This window comes from Diorhabda sublineata, chromosome 3 (genome assembly GCF_026230105.1).
Source record: "Diorhabda sublineata isolate icDioSubl1.1 chromosome 3, icDioSubl1.1, whole genome shotgun sequence".
NCBI lineage: Eukaryota > Metazoa > Arthropoda > Insecta > Coleoptera > Chrysomelidae > Diorhabda > Diorhabda sublineata.
Window position 1 is genome coordinate 36,323,401 of NC_079476.1, and position 25,262 is coordinate 36,348,662.

Sequence of the window (25,262 nt, forward strand, 5' to 3'; positions counted from 1 at the left end):
CTGCTATAATGAAGTACTATCTACTATGGTATATCGATTTAGGTGCGAGCGAGCTTTAAACCAGCATCAGAGTTTTTTCAAATGATCTTTAAATAAATAAAAATAAGGTGGGATCAACCGCGTTAACATCGCCACTTTATAAAGCAAAAATCTATACACAAATCATTCTATGGACGGAGCATATTCAGAATGATATTCACGAACTTCTCCCCGGTTAATTTTTTTATCAACTCGAAGAATAATGTTTAATTTAAACACTCAAAGTTTATACTTGAAAGTGCGCATTTTGTTTATGGAATTTCCAAATAAGCAAGTTGTTTTATCCCACTTGCTGGATTAGATCTTTCCAAATCTATTATTCACATTCTAATTTTGTTACACTCACCAAATTTTTTGTTTTAAATAAAAGTCTATTTATTTTAATGTAAACTTTTATTCCCTGTTACAAATTCAATAAACAAATATATAAATATTATTAAGATATACAGTCATATGTTTCATGAAATTCATAAAATTCATAAAAAAACTTAATCGAGTGATTAAGCTTGGCTAAGTAAATATATAAAAGATTATTCTTCCTGAAAAACATAATCATTGTACAGGGTGGTGCAGTAGGACGTGCATAATGCATCATGGGGTTTAATAGTTGAAGTTTTAGTAGCCATGAGTCACTTCGACAGAAAGCGTCGCGCTTTTGTGTTCGCACTTTTTACGAGAACAATCGTACATACGTCTCGACAAGGCGATTGTAACGTTCAGAATATGGATTAAGACATATTAATGTAGCTCCGAGTGCAAATTTAATCAAAATATGGATTAAGCGTTTTGGAGAGACCGGTTCCACGTTTAAACCACCAGCAAAAGGTCGTTCAAGAACGTCTAGGACCACAGACAATATTGATAGGGTGAAGGAGTCAGTACGAGAAAATCCGCATGCGTCTACTCGAAAGCGATATGTGACTTCAAACTTGTCGCGACGAAGTTTACAGCGAATTTTGAAGTTGGATCTCAAACTGCACCCTTATAAGCTCCAGTTCATCCAAGAATTAAAAGATATCGACTTTGGAGCAAGGTTGGCATTTGTTGAAGAAATGATTAGTTGATTTTCCACTTTTGACAACATCCTTTTTTCAGATGAGGCTCATTTTCAATTAAATCATCAAAATCCACTGCATAGTCCTAAAGTAATGGTATGGGCATATGTTGGAGGGATACGAGAACTTGGTGCCAACAAGACTGAGATACCTGTCACACATCAAATGTGTCTAGAGCTAGACGTTTCCTGCAATACTAATTTCCAAAAGAGATGATATCCCTTTGCCCCCACGTAGCCCTGACTTGATGCCTCATGATTTTTTATGAGGACACCTCAAACATAAAGTCTACTTGAACAATCCGAGAGACACCAGTCAGCTAAGGAAATATCCACCAAGAAATGGCAGCAATCACCCCAGATTTATCATCGACAAGAGTTTTCACAAATCTGTGCCGTCTTCGATAGGGCATTAAATCATCATTTAATTACCTAATCATCATAACTTTTATTTCAACAATACCTTATGTACTTATTTTTCAGCCTATACTTAATAAATGCACCACCCTGTACCTTATGAAGGTATAGAGAGCTTGCTCAAAACATCCTTACGTACTAATTCCATTTTTTATCTTTATATTTTGAATAAAATTATTTCTATCAACAGACCTACAGTCTTGGTTTACTGCAATTATCATAACAAAACTTTTATAACTTCTTATCCATCACGAATCGACATCTCTATATTTAACCACTTACCACTGTAATTAGATTTTAAAATCTCTGAAAAACAAATAATAAATTTATTCGTGAAGCTGCTAATCTATTATTTATTCATTATCATTCGTTCAAAATTCTTGGCACACGCTGTATTAAGAATTCGTTCTATTATCACATTTAATAAATAAACATTTTGACCTGCATTATAATCATCAGCATTGATTTGATACTAGATTTCAAGGGTATGCAGATATTTGTATTTTTTAGTGAAAAGAGTTTTCCTTATTTGTATGACAATTTTTGAAATATACCATATCGAGAAAACTTTAAACATGGTAATACCTTAGTGTGTTGTCAGTCTTAAATCTGTGTAAGGGTGAAGGAAAGCCTTTAATTTTTAGAAATCATCAAAAATTGAGTTTTTGGGTTCGATATAGATTCTAGATATACATCACCCATATATGGGACTTGAAACTCTAGCCATCTCCTCTGTCGCCGCGGTTATGAACATTCTGGGTAAATGGAAGTTTCGTGTGTAAATAGAGCTTCAGACAAATGATTGAAAAATCCAATAAATATTAAAAGCCCTGTTCCTTTGTATTGTCGATCTCAAGAAAATATTTGATAATGTTCAAATAGTTGACATCATTGTAGAAAATTGATAAACTAAAAGGGCAAAGAATGAACAACCAACTTCAAAGAAACCTTCCGGCCAACATCCCAAGAGATGGTACGAAACATGGACATCTAGTTCTCAAGAGGCAGAATAGTAGAAGTAAGAAGAATAAGTCTTAAGAATAGATGAAGAAGAAGGTGAAAAAATAAACATTATTCGGACTTTGTACTAGGAAAATCAATCGTTGAGAAATGGTTTATTAAGTTCAAAAGAGGTAAACATATCAAAAGGAACGTCTTGGACATATTATTTGGATATGCAAAAGCTCTGTTCAGAGTAGGTGCCGCGCGAGGTCACAATCGACAAAAAACATTGACAAATTGATGATTATGAGCAGTGTTTGAAGCTGTTCAATCGTAATAAACATAAAAACAAGCATGGTCTATTACGTGGAGTGCAGAAAAACGGTCATAATTGAAGAAGAAAGAGTTATTTCATCAAGACTATGTACCATGTCACAAAACGAAGAAAACGATGGCAACATTGCATAAATTGGATTTCGAATTGCTTCCGTGTCCACGGTATTCTCCAGATCTGCCCCTAGCGACTTTACTCATACCTCAAGAGGATGTTCCCTGGACAGAAAGTTTGCACTGATGGGATGATTATCGTCAAAACTGAAGCCTTTGAAATGATTTGACGACATAAATTTGAGTAACATACTTATACAGTCAAATAACCGTTAATCTATAACTTTTTGATTTCCCAACGATGATAAAGTAGAAAATCTACCAATGTGGTTTAACTTCCCGATTCAAATTTACAATTATTCTCACCGACTCCCGCTTTATAAAAAATTGATAATGTCAATTTTTGATTCAATTCAATCAAATTGTTAGTAATCTTTATCGTACAAATTTAAAAAAACCGTATTAAGACATAATTTGTAATATTTGTCGCTTAGATGAAAATAATACCCTCTAGCGATTTACTTGAAAAAAAAAATCGTTTTGTGACTACAACGTGATTAACAACCTATTCTAGATGGCGTTAGATAAAATAAGTCCTTGATGAATTTCAGTTGATCCCGATTAATTTATTTGTGCATTAAATTTTTTGAGTTTTGGTCGATAATTAGATTTTAGTAATATTTTTTTCAAATATTTACATCAACTTCAATTAAAATTCACTCAAACTTTCTTATAAATAATGAAGATTAATAGTTTTTCAAGAAAACTGTGGTTTTCAGAAAAATAATAAACTTATCATTGTATACAAATATCAAGTTAGAATTTTGGGCCTAAAACTTGGTAAGAAATGATTTGTATTTATATGCTTTTCCTTAAAAAGTAAAATTTGGACTTAATACGGTTTTTGATATATGCGATATTTGTATTTTTGCGTATATAACTGGTCAGCTCGGCACTTTGTAACAAAATATTGTTTTTTCTTCTACTTTCTCCAACTAACTTGAAACAATTAGAAATAGTATTAACGTGACTTTGAAAAGACTATTACTACAAATAACATTTATAGTTCATTATTTCTAATATTAAATTTAAAACATCTAGCTTCAGTCCCATATTATTTAGTTTATTTTTATCTACACAATTTTTTGATAATTTACTAAAAATGAAACGGATACAACAAAGAATGAACGAAATGTTTTTTATTTTTGTATCTCTTTTTGTATGTCAATCGTTGTATTGGGAAATCTATTTGCATCCAGTCTTTTTTTTTTATCATCTTAGTTTTTATTTGGTGCTTCATCTCAATAAAACAACCTTCTCAAACAGAACTAACACTTGATGAGTCAACTGCTTTAATTTGGAATAAATATTTAGTACAGTTTATTTTTTCGCGTTTTAGAAACATGTTCGTAATGGATTGAAAGCAACTCTACTAATTTTGATATAATTCAAATTGTATAATTTATTTTAAAATAAGACAATAATTTATCAACAAAACTTCAAATATTATATGATTATTTTTCGTTATTATCACGGTTCATCTACCAAACTGTGCATTTTTTATTAGGATTCATATTCGATCCACTCGGACATTTGAAATCCTTTCTAAAATATTCAGAATTTCTCAAGGGCCCTAATACCCTGAAACGACCCGGTGAATGATATCCTGTTAGAACTCGCAACTTGAGGGATTCCGGTCTATATTTAGAGCACCAAGAATTGGCCGCCGATATCCAAAACATTTGATTCGGTGTGTATTTCAAACCAGGTAGTTTGGGTTCTTGTCCGTGTCTTTTCACCCAACTATTGTACGCCAAGTATGCTTCTTTTATACCACCATTATCAGCTATATTCTCTCCTTGGGTATTTATACCATTCAACTAAAATTTAGAAACAGAAACTAACTACTAAAAACGGTGCATAGTAAACGTGCGATTACACAAAAAAAACTTTTCACTCCAAAGTGCTAACATGCATTTATACGTGCAGAGACTTCAGGTAGGCTACAAGCATTTGCTTTGTAAACGAAACTCACTTTCTCGTCATCTATAAACGTCTTTGAGCAGTCTACAAGTAAAATACAGGATTTTTATTTAAAAGTAAAGGTTTGATTCAATCCCACCCAAAAAATCAAATTATTTTTGATATTTATAGTCTAGAGCTACCAAATTAACATTAGAATCTAAAACAGCCATTGATTGAGTTAACAAAAGTCAACAAAAAACTCTAAATACAGGATTTTTTAACAATATGTTACTTAATTTTATTAGATAAATTCTTTTCGTTTTTGAGTGATTGATGAATATAAATAAAAAATTCTTCGTTTCCGAGAAGATGTTCAAAATGTGCACCTACATCTAAAATAAAAGCGTTAACTTAACCTTTTATAAATTGTTAAATGCATTGAAAAACTTGAAATGCTACCTCGTATAATGCGATTTCAATGACTTCCCAAATTTAATATGGACATTGTTCAAATGAGTGATTTAAATATTCCCACATACAAAAAACCAGATAATGGTGTCCAAGAAACCTTGGAAACCACTTGTGGTGAAACTTTATGTTAAAACGTCCTCGATTGCTCCAACCAGCACCATCAAGCATGAACCACAAACGCATCTTATTATGAGAGGTACATTCTTTAAAAAGACTGGGAGTTAATTTTAGAGGTAATGTGAGGCCGAGTATTGAAATCGTATTGCACCTAATTTTGATCACCTCAACTGTTGCATGTTCGTTTGAAAAATTTGGTTTTCAAGTTGTGGAGTTGTTGCATTTCTATGTCGTTTAATAATAATGGTTGGATCTGCAAAAGGTCCCGTTTCTTGTGAACGAAGTTTTAGCTCAGTAAACATAGTGAATGATTATACTATTCATGCCACATAAGCTAAAATTGTTTTTGCTACTTATATTTATTAATAAATAGCAATTAGTTTCAATTCTATTGTCCATAGACATAACCAGTGATAACTACAAACGAACCGTCACGCAAGAGCAAGTCGTATTGGGACACAATAGCCTCAACAAACACCTGAAGATGCTAGACTTAGCAGATAATGCGGCGTGAAGATTTTGTTACACAGAGGACGAAACCTTTATCCACATTCTCTCGGAACACTACGAAACTCCAAAGCACTAGACCTGGAAGGCAATTAGAGTCATCCCACTTTCTAAACTTTTTAAAAGGAGTTGGATTAACAGATCAGCTGTAAACACTGGGTTCTCCAGTAAAGCAGTAAGAAAGCGGGACACAATAAATCTTTTGGGTCGCAGTGTATATGATATCCCAATATTTAAATACATACAATGAGAGTTTGATAGATGTCATGAAAGTTTTGGACTATTGGGTGATGGTTTAAAAGATGCTTTATACTTCGTTAGTATTGAAGGTTGATTCTACACATTGAAGGCTTTCCGATCGATTCAAACTCTCTTTACAACGGGTTCTGATAATTTTTTTCTATATAACAACTAATTTTCCATATTGGGGTTATTTAGACGTTTCAGTTGAATCTCGGTTAATTCTTCAGGTACTATTCGAGCACTTTCATAGATCCTACTTATAGATTTTAAGGTATTTTTAGAAGATCCAAGGGATTCCGATAGTCAGCTTAGTGCAGTTACTAGATTAGTTTTCTACTACCATACTTTTAACCTCTATATTCCATGCATTTGAGCGCAAATGATCTTCAAGCGTCAAATCTCCACTATCGAAACGATTCAACCAATGATGTGCCGTACACTTATTAATTATGCCTTCCCCTTCAGTTTCACATATTTTCCTAGCAGCTATGACTGCCTTAAACTTTTGTTTCCAATAATTTCTTAACAATACACAAATTTCATGTTTATCGCGCTCCATATGTAAACAGACATTTCTGTATTAAAGAAAAAGGTTATACATGTTAAATTACGTAATGGAAGCCATTTCTCCTATATGGTATGAAGTATTAGCTAGTTTAAGACAACTTTTTGTGAAAAGTGACACACAAAATTATCGTTAATATACGTTGTCAACAACAAAACATGCAAGTATAATAAATACACATGAATTCCTCACCTGTTGATTGTATATCTTGAAGTAAAAATTATTTGGTAAGAAAAAACGAAGGAAATAAGTTTTAAATTAGATTTACTATAAAAAAGTGTTTTACATGATTTTCATAATCAATTATGTTACTTTTAAATTCTTGGCAAGCCTTGGCAAGTGTCCACGAACACAAGCATGTAAACGGGGTGTTCGGCTTAGCTTACATGAGCTTGCCGCCGATTTAAGCTGGTATCGGTTTTAGAACACAGATCAAAAGAAGCTTGTGTAGCATTCACTCACTAATTATTTACAAGTTGGTTCGTTTTTATTGTCGCTTACGAGCTCTTGCCTGACTTTTTAACATCCACCATCTTCACTGTCGACATTTTCGTTTCCTTTGTTGTTAAATGTGTCGAACCAAACGTATTAGCTAACACTACTTCAAAGTTGATTGTCCTAAACACACTAACGCTATAGCTATCCAAGCGTTTATGAAGACTTGGGGTTTGTGTACATTTGCCAAGCTTCGTCAAGCGAGTAAACGTAGCATTACAATTACATTTTGTAATTCTAAATAGCGATTTATGCCATAAATTAATTCAGTAAACTAACTGTTCCATTAAAAGAAAGGCAATTCATACTGTAAGTTATATCTTTTGATCGTTTTGATGGGTCGCCATACGCCAGTAAAAAATTTTTATGATTTCATTGGTGATGTGGTTTCAATAACAACGATAAAACAAAACACAAGGACACCTCATCCTGACAGCGGTAGTAACACAAAACCGATTAAATTATATAGAAACTATTGGTAAGTTATAAAGGATGTTTTTAAATTCTTTCTTTAAACAAACCGGTTTTTAACAATGATATGATAATTATTTAATCAATTATAATTACATTGGAACATGTTAATATTCATAATTGAGGCTTCTAATGTATAGAAATGTATATTTTCAATTACAAAAATAGGTTGATCAAAGTATTGTACATAAAATATTACACAGGATGATTATGGAATCAATAATTTGTATATAGATCAGAACCACAATCACCAATACACCACCAATGTTAAATTTTGTATTGCGTTAGCTTTTTAACTAGATTTCTATTTATCCATCTAGAGATCTAAATCTGTAAAATAGCCGATTTGTCTTTTTTTTACTATATTATACAAAAGTGCGGTCCGTGAGTTCTTGGCCTCGAATAGTAAATAGAGAGCGTTCGCAAAGATATTTAAGTCTCAACAAGCATTATACAAACTTTCAAATTGTTGCGTCGATAAATTTTATCAAAATTCACAAATTGAGTTTCATGCTGTTATAAAATTTGTGATTGAAAAACAGAATGGAGGCGGGTTACGGTAACTAGTGTCCATCATTTTCGACAGTTAAAAATTGGTTTAATAGAGGAAGAGCCAGTGACAAGTTTTAGGTGGTCATTTCAAAAGTTACGAAACTTTCGACAGTAAATCCTCTATACATATTGAAAATGACAAGCCACTTCTGGCAGCCCTGTGTGGCCGGGGTAGACTACCCTAAAATTACAAGGAGGGTGAGAAATAAGATTTATTTTAGTTAGAGTGAAAGCGCTTATTGGGCATATGTGGTCTTCATTAGACGTATATCCAAAATGATACATAATGCAATTGATTTTTCTTAATCTTGTTGAAACTTGACTTTTGAAAGATTTTTCTTTACCTTTGACGCAGATATTATCTAGGTCTTTGTCAAGGATACTACGGGAACATATTAAAACGCGTAACATTTCACATTTCGAAAGTCCTAACACAGGTATGAATAAAAAGTAGGAATCCTCCAACGGTTTGGATGTTGCTTACAATTCAACACCTCAGTAGTCGTTTACGAACATTTTTGGAGTGCAGTTCAGTTTTACTCGTGCTTCGATCTTGCTATTAGAATAAATATATTATAATGAAGTATTGAAAAAAAATTTTTTTTGTTAAAGATTGATAAGATACTCGTGTAAAGACGATTATCGTGTGTTGATTTGCCTACTTAATTATATAATACTTCAGACTCGGAGGATTTACTGTAGAAAATTTCGTGGCTGGTGAAATTGGTCACTGGCTCTTGGTCTACAAGTTTTTTGCTGGCACCTAAATATAAGTAATTGCAGTATAAACCAGAATTTCCAAAACAAGTGTCCTATAGAATCTACATGAGCCCTCAAATATGATAAAAAGTAGTGCTCGAATTCTCAGCACAATGGAAAAGCAGCGTGGAGTAGAATGCTCTGCGCAATTTTTAGAACCGTGAGGACCAAGAAAGAAAGTGCTTTATTCTTATGATTTGGCATCCAAAAGAGATTTCATAGAGTGGCAAAAATTATCGAAAACAAACGTAGAATAATCCGTCTAGATGTATATCCACTACATAGCTCTGATCTGGCTCCGTCCGGTGTACCAACATTTTGAATCTAAAGAAGCATTATATCTTTATAGTGGCAAAGAAGCTTTAGTCAGACATTCTGAAAAGTATGTGGAGATAACGAAATAGCTATTTGTATAACAAGGACTGAAAGTGACATGATAAATAATTATTTATAAGTAATTAAGTTACTGATGGAAAGAGCAAATTTGTCTAACCATTACTCCGTTTAACTTTTAGAAATAAGTAATTAGCGACACAAAATGTACCTTTCTTTAGACGTCTCAGTCTGTTTTCTAATTAATTTACATCATAATATATCACCTTGCTCAAAATTTCATATTATAAAGATATACATTCTAATTGAAATTGTTTATTTGAAATCATACCTCATTGTTTTTCAGTACTACTGTAAGTAGTATATAATAATTAATTACAAATATTTTTATAGGGTTTTCTATTAAATTAGATCCTTTAAAAGGGAAACCATTAAAAATGTATAAACCCTGCTATGTAGTTACTAAAACGTACCGACTAATAGCAGAAAAGTTTGAGTACAAAAATGGACAATAACATCCAAAAAGGTATGTGAATACCTATAACAAACAATGGTTTTACTATAATGAAATGTTTTTTTATAGTAAATTACTTAATGTAACTATTTTTTAAAATCTCTGTTTATACTATTAACTAGCAACCAGCGCTGGTTTCGTAAATATTTTCGGTCGAAAACTATTTGATACCGTAGCTACTGGTTTTTAAGAAGCTGATTGTGTTTGTCACGCAGATGTGTTATAGCTTCTTCTCACTGAACCGAGTGGAAGGGTTTGTAAACATTCATTACTAGCACCGTGACTGATGAACTCATCAGTTATTTTCAGTTTGTAATCATACAAATAATGAGAAGAAAGCTGCTACTTTAAATCGAGATATTAGGTTCGTTCCAACCCATCAAAAAATCGTCCTTGGTACGGTGACGATTCTGCGCAATAGAGATTACGTGTACCAACCGGGCGGTTACCGTTTTACTTGGTTGATAGCAAGTACTGTTACAATAATCGTGCATAGCCGGTGATTGCGCAGAAAATATAATTTAAAAGCTTCCAAGAACGGTTTCGATTAGCAGGTTGGAACAAACCAATTAGGGTCGTTCCAATCCCTCAAAAAACCGTTCATGGTACGGTGACGATTCTGCGCAATAGAGATTACGTCCCAACCGACTTGGGTATCGTTTGTGAATCCGTTTTCTATACTTGGTTGATAGCAAGTACTGTTACAAATAGCCGGAGATTGCGCAGAAAATATCTATAAACGTTTCCGATAACCGTTCAAGAGTTATTGAATAAAAATTGAAAATATATATGCAGTATATTATACTAAATACTTTAACGTCTCTTCATTGCCTCTAATTGAGACCTGAGATTTCAAATTTCAGACGTCAGTAGTGGCGGTAAATTTGTAAAACCGCCACTGGTTGTGGTTTGTTACCTCAAATTAAGAACTTTTCTAGAAGCGGATGCTGAAAACGTGGATAAGAGAAACCGCGGAAAATGTTTTACTCCATACAATCGAGAAGCAAGTAAAACTAAGAGTTGAGGGAAAAATCCAGCTTTGACGAAAGCATGAACGAACCAATAATGAGATTTCAAAGGGCTGATGAAAAGATAGGTTTAACCAATTTTATCATCTAAACATATATACTGTTTTCATCCTCTCAAACTCTCAATTGTTTGAAAACAAGAAGGCAGAACAAATAATTTGAAGTAAACTTGTAAGTACAATAATTGCTGCTTTATTGTGGTCCACACACTAAAACATTTTGCCACTTACTGCAGAAATATTTGTTGAATTCTATGAGGTAGAATAATATTCACTGATATGGAATTTACTCTTTAAGTAAATGATGTGAAATTATTGACATAACTTAGGGGCCGTCCATAAATCTCATGATGGCTGTGAGGGAGGGGGTTGCATACAAACATCCTGGTCGATCACATGAGAGACGGGGTGATTAGCAAACTAATCTCGTCATATTATTATATTTTCAATATTTTTGTTCAAATAGAAGAATTTCAAAACGTTGCAGAATCAGATTTCTGTCTACTAAAAAATAAATACTGAAAATTTTACTGCATTACTTGCTAATGAATATTTTTTTAAATAATTTTATATAATAAGTTTAACGATAGAAACAACATTATTATAGAATATAATTGAAGGTCGTGAAAGCCAACTGTTTCAGAAAAATATCTCGTATATTTGAAACGGTAAGGCTGCCAACTGCGAGTCGAGTTCCGTGCAGGCTCAAACTTGCACGTCTAGTGCACTGGCTATCGATGTTCAGCTCTCTCATATACAAGTTGTCATCGGACAGTATGTGTAGTTGATAGCTGTTCTAAGATGCGAAGTTCTTGGTTAAATGTAGTTTTTTACGGGCGCCCATACCAATTGATCAGAGCAAAGAAGGTTTAAAAGTACCAAACAAGCAAGAAGACGATGGTAAATTGTTTGCAGAATTTTTATTAATGAATAGCCTTCACATGGAAAATATTGGCAAAATATTGAAAAATTGCCATATGACTACTATTGTCCAACAGTAAAGTCACAGAGAGAACATGTAAATACTGTGGAATTTACTTTTGTTCTAAAAAAGCGGTTAAGGTACATCAGCGCATTCACATTGTGAAATAATCAACTCAAAGTAAGACTCCAACTATTAACGAAGAAAATAACGATATAGAATGTGACCTTGAAAAAAACGTTCGAGACCACGAGTGCAGATGAATGCGTTGCACCATTAGTTACCATTGAAAATAACATGCAATCTACATGGGTTGAAGATGATGAATAAGAAATTGAAATAAATTCAATATTTCATCCTGCTCAATCACGTGAGGGGGTAGGGGGTTCAAAAATGCTTCAAAATCCATCACGAGATTTATGGACGCCCCTTAGTAAAGTTTCTCTTTGAACCACTCTTCCCTAATTACTGTAATAATTGATATTTGTTATGCAACAGTTGAAAATAATTAACTGTTAAATTAACATTCTACTGAGTGGATTGAAATCGAATGTTTTGTTATCAATCAAAAAAAACACGATGCTCCCTCCCTTACCGATTAACAATGAATAATAACATTTTATTTATAATAATGTTCCAACAGGTGATTCTACAAAAATATTAAGGATTTACATAGACGGTTGTGCGTTGTTGCCAAAATACAGAGCAAATAGACTTAAAAAAACTTAAATACAAATCAACATCCTAATAAAGGACATCGATAAAAAAGCTACCACACTTGACATTTGTTTACAGGATTCATAGGAGATCCTAAAGGACAATTAAAATCTTTAGCAAAATATTCCATATTAGCTAGAGGTCCATTTACTCTGAATTTATCAGGTACGTGTTCATCTGTAATAATTAATTGTTCTAATTCTTCTTTTCTGGTTCGCGAGCACCAAATACTAGCTGCCGATATCCAGAGCATTTGTCTACCTGTATATTTGAGACCAGGCAAAAAATGCTCTTCCCCGTTACGTGATACCCAGGTGTTGTAAGCTAAATATGCTTCTTTGATGCCACCATTATCAGCTATGTTTTCGCCTTGCGTGTTAATGCCATTCAACTGAAAGTAATTGTGAGGCCAGTGTTAGTTTAGGTGCAGCCATGCAGTGAATTATTGTTGACGACTTAACCACGCACTTACTCGATTCTTCTTTATCGGTTTCCATATTTTTATGAGCAAAACAATTATTGTAAATAGTAATTGAGCTACAATTTTGATATAAATTATAACTGTGAGGATATTCTTTGAATTACCAATAGTATAGAATTGCAACGGATTAAAAAAGAAATTAATCAGCTAAAGTATAGGTATATGAAAACATTCGATTTCAAGCGTCCGCTACACAAGTATACATGGCTTTGGATCTAAGCCACCAACGACCTGTAGAACGTAAATTATCCAAATCGGCAGCCCATTTCTCAAAAATTGATTATAGTTCATGAAATATTCAGTATATTTTACGATTTTTGTAAATGTATAGATTTGAAATAAACATGCTTTTGTTTCAAAATCACTGGTATTGCCACTTATTTTTCCTATGCTACTGCTTCGTGGACATTCCATTGATGCCATTTGGAACTATCTGGAACTATATAGACATTAAATATCACCATCACCTCCAATTTGCTTGTCGGGTGTCGAGGTTGGGAGCAATGTGTCACTTAGCTAAGGCAGCTTCACAAAAACTTGGAAACCTTTTTAAGACCAAAAAATCATATACTCCGTAACAGCTGCCTATCCTCTACAAAGCCCAGATTCGTCCATCTTTGGTGTATTGCTCGCACATTTGGAGCTCGGTCCCCAAGCATACCCTGAAGATGCTCGACTAAATACAGAAGAGAGCAATTCGACTTATAGGTGACCCAGAGTTGACCAGGAACTTGGACAGCTTAAATCATAGAAGAAAAGTCGCTGACGTGACTCTGTTTTACTGATACGACCACGGCAGATTCTCTTCCGAGCTATCTGGTATAGTCGTACCTAGAGCAATTTTTGCGAGATCTACTGGACAGGTGGCTCATGAACAACGAGTTCGCCTGATGACGCTTAGAACGTCCATTTATCAGGACTCCTTCCTTTGAAGAAGTGCAAGACCGTGGAATCAACTACCAAGGCACGTCTTTTCCGATTACTACAGCCTACAGAAGGCACAGGGAAGGCACCACTCGAATTTCATCAAATTGCGTGATTTCCATTTGAGTATAAATTAACTGGTGGCTTAGTGTCAGGATGTTTCCATTCCTGTAACCATGAAATAAACAAGCGTTTTGTTTAGATTAATTCAAAACGCGAAATGATTCATCCAATTCGATTTGTGAAATTAAACGCTTTCTTTTCCTACATGAACCACTTTAACTGATCACAACTTATATCTGAAAACAGTTGGCAACGTATCATTCTTTCACAGGCTTCATCAAAGAAACTGTCTTACGAACAAAATGTTTTCAATTCTGCAACCATGATGCAAATAAGGGTTGTTTTGAGAAAACTTCCAAGTCTCTTTGCGCAATTAAATGCTTTTCTTCCATAATGAACTCACTTTCATTCATCACTTCTTTGTAAAAATTGTCAGTGAATCAATATCCGTTCATGGGACTGGTTAGTTAATTCTTCTACATGAAATCAACGAAATGTATCAAGCAAAATTATCAATTATTTACAAGATTTACTTGTTCTCTTCATAATGTTGGCAAATAATATCGATAAACGTGGCTTGTTATTGTTTACTATAATTTGAAAATCCACATAAATGAGTACATTTCTGATGGTTTTTCCACGTCTATTGAGCATATAAAATTTTAACGACAAAATAGAAACATAATTATTGTCATCATTTCATGAATACTTGAACAAAATTTAAATTGGCTCGATTATCGGAGCCGGAAGATGACTCGGGACAATTTCATGGTAAGGTATTCCAAAAACTACTGGATTTGACGTTTCAGTTATTACTTCTTCTTCTTAGCGTGCCGTATCAAGTCCCCTTGACGTTGGCGATCAGTATGGCAAAACTCTATCTTGAGCTAGTCTAAATAACTGTCCTGCTTCTTTTATCCCAGTCCATTCTCTGATATTCTTCAACCAAGAAGCTTGTTTCCTTCCAATTCCTCTACGACCTTCTACATTACCGATCATAATCATCTGGAGGATATTAAACCACGCATTATGTGTCCCTACTAAGCTATTTTCCGGCATTTAATGTTATCTGCATTTGCTTTGTTAAGGACCGCATCGTTTGTTTGCTTAGCTATCCACGGAGCATGCGTCTATATAACCATATTTCAAAAGCCTCTAAGCGATTAATGGTAGATATTTTTAAAGTCCATGCTTCGACACCATATAAGAAAACTGGCCATACGTAACATTTCCTTATCGGGATCCAGTTGTAGTCCAGTAATATAGCAACCAAGATATTTGAAACTTGACATTCTTTGAATCGTTTGTCCTTTTACCTTTAGCTGTGTGTCATGGTACGGCAAGCGACTAAATACCATATATTTTGTTTTAGAATAGTTAATGTTTAGACCCATCTCTCTTCCCACTCTGTCAATGGAGTTTCAAAGGCATTGAAGTCCATTCAAGTCGTCACACGGTACAACTGTATCGTCTGTATCTGATTGTATTTATAACTTTACCGTTAATTTTTACTCCATACGATAAGTGGTGTCTAGCTTGCTTAAAGATCTTATCTGAATACAAATCAAACAGAAGTGGTGAGAGTATGCAACCTTCTCTGACTCCTCTTAAGACTTTGCATTCTTCTGTATATTTTTCGTTGATTCGAACGGCCGCTCTTTGGCGCCAATTTGATTTTTCGATGAAACTATCAACTCGTTTAATATATTTAATCAACTCGTTGTTTTCCTAAATATATTTATTAACTTTTCATTAACGATCGAATGCCTTTTCGTAATCGATAGAGACTGCAAATACATCTTCCCGTTGGTCCCGGCAAAAACTGCTTCTCGTGTTCCCAACCCATTTCTGAAGCCGAATTGAGTTTCGTCTTGATCTTCTCCGCACTTATTTCTAATTCTAGTGTGGATGATTCTTAGTTATTACAAAGTTGTTGCTTCAGATCTTCCTTTTCATTATTATTTATGAAAAAATAATAAAAATTTCGATTATCAGAACCACCTCTAACAACATTAATTCGAATAATATACGCTCTACTTTAAAGCGTGAACAAATACTAATATTTTCGTTGCTCGACCCTTGAATTCGAATATTTTATGTGCCCCGATGATGTATCTGACTAATTTCATTTTTAGTTTGTTAGATTATAATAGTTTCGCACAAATAAATATGTTGAATGTGCCACATAGCTAGGAGCTATACTGTAGTTTTGTACATTTTAGAAACATCCCTCGTATAGCACTTCTACACTTTCCATTTTATTGCTCTTAATAAAAATATCAATAAACAGGTATTAGTAATATACGATATAAACGGAAAACATAGTTCTTCAATATCAAAATGTGGTTTGCATTGATTCATACATACGTAGCTTTACAGATTTCTATGTATTAACATTGAATGTTGCCAGTATTATGTTTTTTAACCATGTGGCACACCCTTAAGTTAATTTTTCGTCAATTCAGTTTGAAATCGTGTATATATTCCCATAATTTCGTTTGCAGTAAAAGCAATAGTTTACAGTGAATAAAGTGAAAGAAAGAGAAAGCTTGCTACAAAACCAACAAAGCAAAAACTGATTTTTGTATACAATATTTAAGATGATATGATATTATTAAAAGGGTCCGAAATCATTAGTAAATGATTAGGCTATTAGTACTTGTTGTTTGCAATCATCTGAAAAATATATTCTATGCATCTAGTTCAAATATATTTTTTCATTTAATTATGAAGAAATTATTAATTGTTGATATTTTTTGGAAATTATATAACATAAGCAGTGAATTAAATCAAGGAATACCAGGATGGTCCCAGAAGTACCTGGCCCACAAAGAAAACGCAAACATTTTGGAAAAAAATATATTTATGTTTCAACGTAATCTCCTTTTAGCTCTATACACTTCTCCCGGCCGTTTTTGCTTGATTTCTTTGCTCAAACGTTGCCATAAGTTTGCACAATACTCCTTGATTTTCAATGAAAATTATCCCACGCGCATTCCAAAAAACCGACTTCATAACCTTGTCTGCAGATGGAACAGTCTTTGCTTTCTTTGGAACCTATTTCCCCCTTTTTAGTTCATTGTTTCGATTTTTGTTTGTTTCGGGTGAGAAGTGATACACCCACCGGAAGCGGCGCGTTTCTGTGAAACATTGCCGAACACTCGATGGAAACATCTTTACGACGCACGCTGTGTTCGTTCCATTGTGAGAAAACGCGGCTTCCATCTCGCGCACAGCTTTCTCATGTCCAAATTTTAAGTTATTATCCTTTTTTTGGAATGCCTACTATGTCTGTTAGTTCGCGAACTTTCAATCGACGATCATTCAGTAGGTACCGCTTTGTGGATTTTCTTCACCATTTCTGGTGTCGTCACCTCATTTGGTCGACCACTGCGATGAGGAGTCTCAGCCAGAGTAGAATCTAGGTATCGCCTTTCAAATAAAAAGTATTGTATCACTAATTTTTTCCATGTTTACTAATTCACTGATAACAGTTACTACTGATTGCCGTCAAACAAATACTAAACAACGTGGCAGTGGTATTGTTCAAGCAACTACCGCCATCTCTAGGTCAGATCAGATATTTCTGGAACCATCTTCTTACCAATATTGTCTTCTTTTCAAAATTATTATTAAAAATCTACAAGAAGATTTGCTACAAAAAAATTACATCCAAAATAATCGACTTTATTGGTATTTATAGTTATTACAGCAAACTTTGATGAAATTTAGCTCTCATATCATAGATGGCGTCACAGGTTTGTAAAACGAATAACTACTAAAAAATGACAACGAAGACGTAGTAAAATATTTATGTTTTTTTTAATACTAGTAGATCTGTTTTACGATTTATTTCTAAATCATTTTAATCATTTTTTATTGTTTAAAGCAGTAAAAAATTAACGATGAAAATGAAATAATAGTTTTTATGATGCCAAACTACACGAGTTTATTTAAATTTATTCATTACTATCAATTTTATCTTATGCGTAATTAATTTTCAAATGTCGCCACGTTTTTTAATGTACAACACTATCCGTGTTTTTTAGAACTTATGGTAAAAATTTAGAAGAATGTAATGATGTACCTAATAGAGATTCGATTAATTGAACTATTGTTGTGTAATTTTTTTTATCGCTTGTTTCATGAAGCGCACAAAGTACACTGTAGACGCGTAGTTTAGTTTTTCAAACTATAAGTTTTAGGTAGGGGAAAGTCAGGGTAAGAGGCAGTGGTACAACCATGTAAGACGGATGGACGAGAACAGACTTCCGAGAATGGTCCTAGAAAACATTCCGCCCGGCTCAAGGCCTCCCGGAAGACCACCTAAAAGTTGGAAAGATAGTTGGCAATCCACCTCTCAGGAAAAGATGCAGAGACAGCTTCAAAATGAACAGATCGACAGATCTCCAAGAAGTAGAAGAAGTTTTAGGTAGTAGCTCAGTTCGAAAACCATTTGTTATCATCTTGTGTTTCACTGGTTCTTTAAAGCTGATTTTTCATGAAAAATTGTTATTCCTTCACGTGACTCGTCACTCAAAATCCATGTAAAACGCTTCTTAAAATGCCCGATAACGTTCTTCTTCAGCTGAAGAACAACATTGTCGATTGTTTAAGGAAATTATGCACCTAACTTGATCACATAGATTAATCAAGATGATAACTAGTCACTAATCTAGCTTCCTATTGGAAATATAGGAAAAAATCTTCTTATTTCCTCTTAAGCGCATTAAAACTTGATAAACATTCACAAGAGGGGCCAACCATTGTTACTAGAATTCAAGAAGTTTCTTCAATACCAAAAATTTCGCACTAAAATTTTCACTGAGTTAGCCTACACAAATGAAAGAGAAGTTGGAATCTCTACTCCATAATTTGATGAGTTTTTGTCGCGATTTAAGCAAAATAATTCCGATTTTTCGCGTCGATTCATAACTGTAGATGAAACCTGGATTTACCACTACAATTCTGAAACGAAAGAACAGTGGATTGTAAAGAGGAAACTTGTAAAAAGCGACCGCATTTGTATAATAGGAAAGTGCTTCTCTACCTACTCACGGTGATCGCTATGACTAAAATTGTATGTCCAAATTGGTGGACCGCCTACCCTTTCCACCTGATCTGGCCACCAGCGACTTTTTCCTGTTTCTTAACCTCTATGTTTTGTTTGCAGGAAAAAGTTTTCCATCATCGAACATCGGTGGAATAATTGTATAGACTCAAAGGAAGTTCATGAAAAAAAATGTCTAGTTTCTTCGTTAGGTCCGAAACTTTCCAGACAACACTCTTATTTCTTTTCTAATTAATGCTTTTTGCTGCTCTATATTGAATAAGAATTTTTCCATGCTTATTTCGACAAATTATAAAGGTGTTAATAACTTTTATAATTACTTGAATATGCAGCAAATATATAAATTATCAGAACATGATAATTATTCGCAAGAAATTTTTAAATTTTTGCGAGTATTGGATTCCGTCTTCTTTAATCGATGTTAACGAGCTTTTGCGATTGTATACACTGTATTCAGCTTCGATTTTATCGTATTTTTTTCGTTAATTTTTGTTCATTATTTAAAATTAAAAATACAACCGGCGTATTGGATAAAAACGTCGATGTCATATTTATCTTTCACGATACAGTCATTTCAGTAAAGGAACTTGCTTGTTGAACTAAGTCGCAAGTTAAAGATTAGAATAAAATAATGAAGTACAATAAATATTTGTTGGAAAAAAGTAACAAAAATGGTGTTAGAAAGAATATTTTAAACAAAACTTATTAAAATTATCATAGAAACATGAGTTAAAAGAGATGACAAAACATTTGCCTTTGTTATTAAGCGATTGTCGATGAATTGGTAAGTACCTACTTCTAATAATCCCAAATTCCCATTCATGCTTTTATGTATATGTATTAGTACATCCCAAACCTATTAATATAACCGAAAATATGTAAAAAATAATGTACTTACCTGAAGATTGAGCTCTGGAACGGTGTAATTAGCGTATTGATCTATGATACACTGGGCTTTTTCATCGAAACGTTCTTTGGTAGTTTCTTGCCACCAATCGACCAAATTACCGTTTTTGTCGAACTGTCTGCCTTGATCGTCGAATCCGTGCGTTATTTCATGACCGATAACGAAGCCTATGGCGCCGTAATTCATGTACCTCGGACGTTCCGAATTGAAAAAGACACCTTGGAGTATACCAGCTGGGAATTCTAAATATAAAAACAGTGAATTGATGGAACTGATTAATAAATTGAAGTACTGCATTTTTATCAACTATTAAACAAAAAATATTAACTATTAGATAGGGAAATTTAAGCTTTAGGTTCGTAGTTAGAGGTATAAATGCACGCCAATATAGATTGGTTTGGAAGAGAGAAAAAAGTGGACATATATCAAAGTAGCAATCATATTTCTGCGAAAATGTGTATGGGATTTTTTTCGAGGGGCTCGGTTCAGTTAACATATTTTAAATTGTTTACTTGACTTTTTATTTCACTTACTTTCACGTCAAATTATTTATTTGTCGAGACAAAACTAATAATAATTCAGGTATATCTATTCAGCACTTAAAAATTAAATATGCTCTTGAAACCGGATATTAGTTTTCTCTAGAATTCTTAAAATAATGGTCAAACTAAGAGATCTGTTGGTGTCATTGACAAGCTGTTGGACGAATTTGAATGTGCTGATATTGAAAAATATGACAAAGGACCCATTCCTTATGGTAAAATCTATATTTTTTTGGTTAAGAAATGAACGGGAAGTTTTCCGCCCAAGTGGTTTTTCACTGAAACTGTTTCGCGCAAGAAAAAGACAATCGGAAAAAAATTTAGTATATATAGGTAGATCAAGTTGATGATTTTCAGTTTACCTTGGATCTCTTAAACGCTAACTTTTAGTATTAAATACAGGGTTTAAAATCAATGGTTTTAAACCTAGGATCCATTGGCGTTGAGAAAAAATGGTGAGTTAAATAACTGTCAAGCCTATTTCGGCGCTAATTTCCTGGCACTTTGTATATTTTTTTGAAAAATTTTGGAAGCTCGAGCGTTTTTCAAGCAAATTCTGGTAGTTTTTGAGCTGTTCGTTTCTAAAGTTTTTTCTGAAAGGCTGCAAGTTTCAGAGAGCGCACGGTGGTTCGACCGTGCAGATTATATAGCAGGGTGCATCGAGCGCACATTTGCAGGAATAAAGACTGTATCTTCAATCCCTGTATTTACCTTGAAATGTTTATTACCGTAAATAAGAAAAATCTATAAAAGAGTTAACAATACAGTAACAAAGAGTTAATACTTTTTCATCAAAGCCATTATCAGTCATAGTCTCCTTATCTAACCTAACCTAACATAACCTAACCTAATATAACGGACCTTAACATAATCTAACCTAACCTAACCTAAACTAACCATTCATTCTTAGAAAAAATAATTTTTTCTATCAATTTTTGTTAAATATTTCAAGTAATATTGAACATTTGCTCATTTTGAAAAGTTTTCCTGATGTTTTTTCGTTTTGTCTTAACGACAAAGTAAACGACCAAAATCAAAATTTTTCGATTTTGAATTTTCATTTCTCAGCTCTATTTGGCTAAAGACTAATTTCTAACACAATTTTTGTTTTTAAAAATTGAATATTTGTAAATTTGCAAAAAACCTATTTTTCTTTATAGTAAATAAACTTTTATAGGGGCAAAAATTTATTGACATAAGTTGTTTAGAGTCAACATTTAGATCCCTATACAAAATCTTTAATATTTTTTTTTGTTTATTTCACTCGCTGGAATAACAAATGATGAGATACGTAAACGCGATAGTTTTTTGAAAAATTTTTGATGAAATCTTGTTCGCAAAAACTTAAGTCATGTATGATAATAGTATTTTGTTGAGCGGAGCTAAACCTGAAATAAAAATTGTGGATTTCGTACAAGATTCATATCTGAGAACTCAATAGTAATATACTGAAACAATTTATTATACAACCTGAACCTTGGAAGTGATGTTTAAGCGGTCTAAGAGGTTCAGAAAGGAATCAGAAAGAGGTGTGGTTCAAGTGGTAGGACGTACCCCTGAGCGAGACATCTCAAAAAAAATGCGTTCGGGTATCAGAGTAAATTGCCTTTTGTTGTTGTCTTTATTTGTTATTATAGTTAGGTAATACTTTATTCTGTCCATAATGAAATTCCTAATTTTATCCGTTTAGATAATATTTCAAAGAAAATGAATTAAATAAATACTTATTTCGCAATTTGTGTTAATGAATAGCTAAATAATAGGATGACATGAAAAAAAAATAGCAATAAAATTAACGGGGCAATCAAATTTGATTGCCTTTCGTACAAAATATAACTCATGTAATAAAAATCAAAATTTTATTTTAGCAATCATAATTATAATAAAAAAAAGTAATAAAATGATTTGCAATGCAGTACTTACGAATACTATTTTCTATGGACGAATAAAAAGCGTTAACAACAGCAGGTCTACCATGAGTAATCCAATCGGTTTTGTTTACGGGTTGTCTCAATCTCTTAAACGAAAATCTGGTACCAAAAAGAGTGAGGTTCAATACTGAACCAAAATAATGTTTTGAGTCGATTTCTAACTGAAAAATACGAGAAACTATTTCAGCATGATGTTAATTTATTTATGAATACAAGAAAACCAGCAACCAAGTCGAAAACCTATAAATATCGACGTTGTAAAAAATTCCCTCCAGTGACGTCATGGCAGGACACTCTGAAGCCCATAATTTCACAAACTCACAATAACAGTAGACTCAGGAGTTCCTCAGGGTTCGTTACTAGGCCCGATTTTGTGGAACATTCTCCACGATGATGTCTTTAGACTGAAACTGATAAGATATTCTACAGCCTTTGTATTCGCCGACGATTTAACACTAATATGCGCGCCGAAAAGCGAACAAAAGCTTGTAATAAACGTCAACGAGAATTTGAAGCGAATCGATACATGGATGGAGGAGAATTAGATCATAACTAGCTCAACACAAAACTGAGGTAACACTAAATATTGAGTATATAGCACACAAGGCAAAAAGAAGATGTCAATACTAATAAGAATTCTCCCGAAAGTGGGTGGCCTAAGAGCTGCAAGGAGCGGTCATTTGGAGCGTCCTCCGCAACATGATTTTGTATGGGCCACCAGTGTAAAAAAAGTCTGTCGTCACTGAAAGAATCAAAACAATATTAAGTCGATACATACTTTTGCTGGTAGCGTCAGCCTTCAAAACAACCTCGGAAGTGGCACTGCAGATGATAGTAGATACACCACCAATAAATTTAATGATTACCGATAGAAGCTACACACGTGAGAAAACCGAGAGTGAAAAAACATTAAAAAAGAACCAGAAGCAGCACTGGACTTGATTTTCTTCAAACTTGGGCACATTGTAAGGGAAACTTTTATAAAACTACTATAAGTCTACGGAGACAGTTGTTTTGATATTAAATCACGTCCTTCGACAGTTCAAGATATTCTCAGAAGAGAATCTATTGGAACAAACTTCTGACAAGAGGGTTAACATCTTCAAGAACCAATTAAAATAACATATTCGAATCGCTATGAGGATTGGTGGAAAAGTCCCCAGTGCTTTGTCACTTATTTAAAGGAAAATAAAGTATAAATTAATCGATTCATTTCTGCCAATTATCATAAATTGAAGCTATTGAGATACTCACGCCATCATAAAATTCTTTCAATTTTTCGTCGTCTAGTAGTTCGTCCGGGTAAGCGATATGTGTTGTCATAGATTTCGCTTTCTCCAACGCATTGGTTCGTGTTTCTTCGTCCATCCAATCGACTACCTTCAATATATGTTCAAATTCCGTTCTAATATCTTTAACCATTTCTAATGCATTTTGTCTAGCTTCTTCGTTGAAATATTTTCTAACGTAAAGTGCACCTGACGCAATTGACAAACTGCAAAATACCAGCAACGAATTAGATGAAGATAAGGATTGTCCTTTTTAACTGCAGCTGAGTGAAAATCTACAGGTATCTGCGAGAGTTCGTGTGTTAATTAGAACAAATTGAGAATCCACCCACTATTAATTTAGAGGTAATTTCATGTTTAAATGTTTACGTGTGTGTGGGGTGTTTTATTTTTAATGTTAATAACTTTAAATAGAAGATACCTAAGTTTACAATACCAAAACTGGAATGGACAAGAGCTTTGCCCATAAATGAAGCTCAATACTTAGGAATCACACTAGGCTTTCATGGAAAGAGAATGCTTTCCACACATATACGAAGATTTTTGGATAATCTGGGAACTATAACCAAATTGGTTGTATACAGTACTGGGAATCATCGAAGCCATGAAAAGTACTGTACATGACATATTGGACAACATAAAGAATAAAGGAACATTCCTACAAGAGAAAAATGGAATGAGAAACCATCATAAGATACAACACTCAATCCATAAGACCTTTGCATTAATTACTGTACAAGACTCCAGAAATGGTGGGTGAGAACAGACTACTACGATGGTCCCAGAAATATCTGACCCAACAAAGAAAACGCAAAAATTTTGAAAAAAATATATTCACTTATCAACTCCATACACTTTTCTCAGCGATGTTCAATACGTTCGATACCCTTTTTATAATAAGGATCGTCAAGCTCCTCATTAACCGCCGATATCACCTGTTCAATATTGCAAAATCAACAAGCCATTTTTTGAAGTCTGGGAACAGAAAATAATCCGAGGACGCTAAATCTAGCGAATCAGATGCAAGAGGTAGCAATTCAAACTTTAATCCGTTAATTTTGGACATTGAAATAACTGATGTGTGAGCTGGTGCATTGTCCTGATGAAATAATACTTTCATTTTAGCCAAATGGGGCGTTTTTGCTCGATTTATTCGCTCAAATGATACAGTAAATTTGTATAGTATCCGCCGTTACTAGTTTTTTCTTTTTCAGGATAGTCAATTGGAATTATTTCACGCACATCCCAAAAAACCGACGCCGTGACCTTTCCTGCAGATCTTTGTCTTCATTGGAGATGGTTCTTCCTTTTCAGTTCATTGTTTTTTGTTTCGGGTGTGAAGTGATGGAACCACTTCAACATTTTTGGAGTCGTCACCTGATTTGGTCGACCATGGCGATGCTGGTCTTTGCAGGTGACTGCCAAACATATCCTGTATAGATTGTGTACTTTCTAATACAGTAGTATTTTTCAAGCAACTTTCGCCATCTCTAGGTCAGGCCAGGAACTGCTGAGACCATCCTTGTATTGCAAAATATAATGAAAAAGATGAAAGAC

General features: G+C 33.7%; 1 protein-coding gene across 2 annotated transcripts in view; it reads right to left on the reverse strand.

Annotated features, from left to right (window-relative positions):
• Nucleotides 1-400: 400 nt before the first annotated feature.
• Nucleotides 401-25,262, reverse strand: part of LOC130441951 (neprilysin-2) — a 74,924-nt gene continuing 50,062 nt past the window's right edge. The window contains exons 8-11 of one of the 2 annotated variants that reach the window (XM_056775873.1): nt 23,671-23,911; nt 22,409-22,577; nt 19,935-20,185; nt 401-4,719 (exon numbers count right to left, since the gene is read on the reverse strand). In XM_056775873.1, the coding sequence (XP_056631851.1) occupies nt 4,381-4,719; nt 19,935-20,185; nt 22,409-22,577; nt 23,671-23,911 (1,000 nt within the window). In that variant the 3' untranslated portion in view covers nt 401-4,380. Of the gene's footprint in view, nt 4,720-4,763; nt 12,889-19,934; nt 20,186-22,408; nt 22,578-23,670; nt 23,912-25,262 lie in introns of those variants that run through there. The other variant, XM_056775872.1, reaches the window with a different exon arrangement.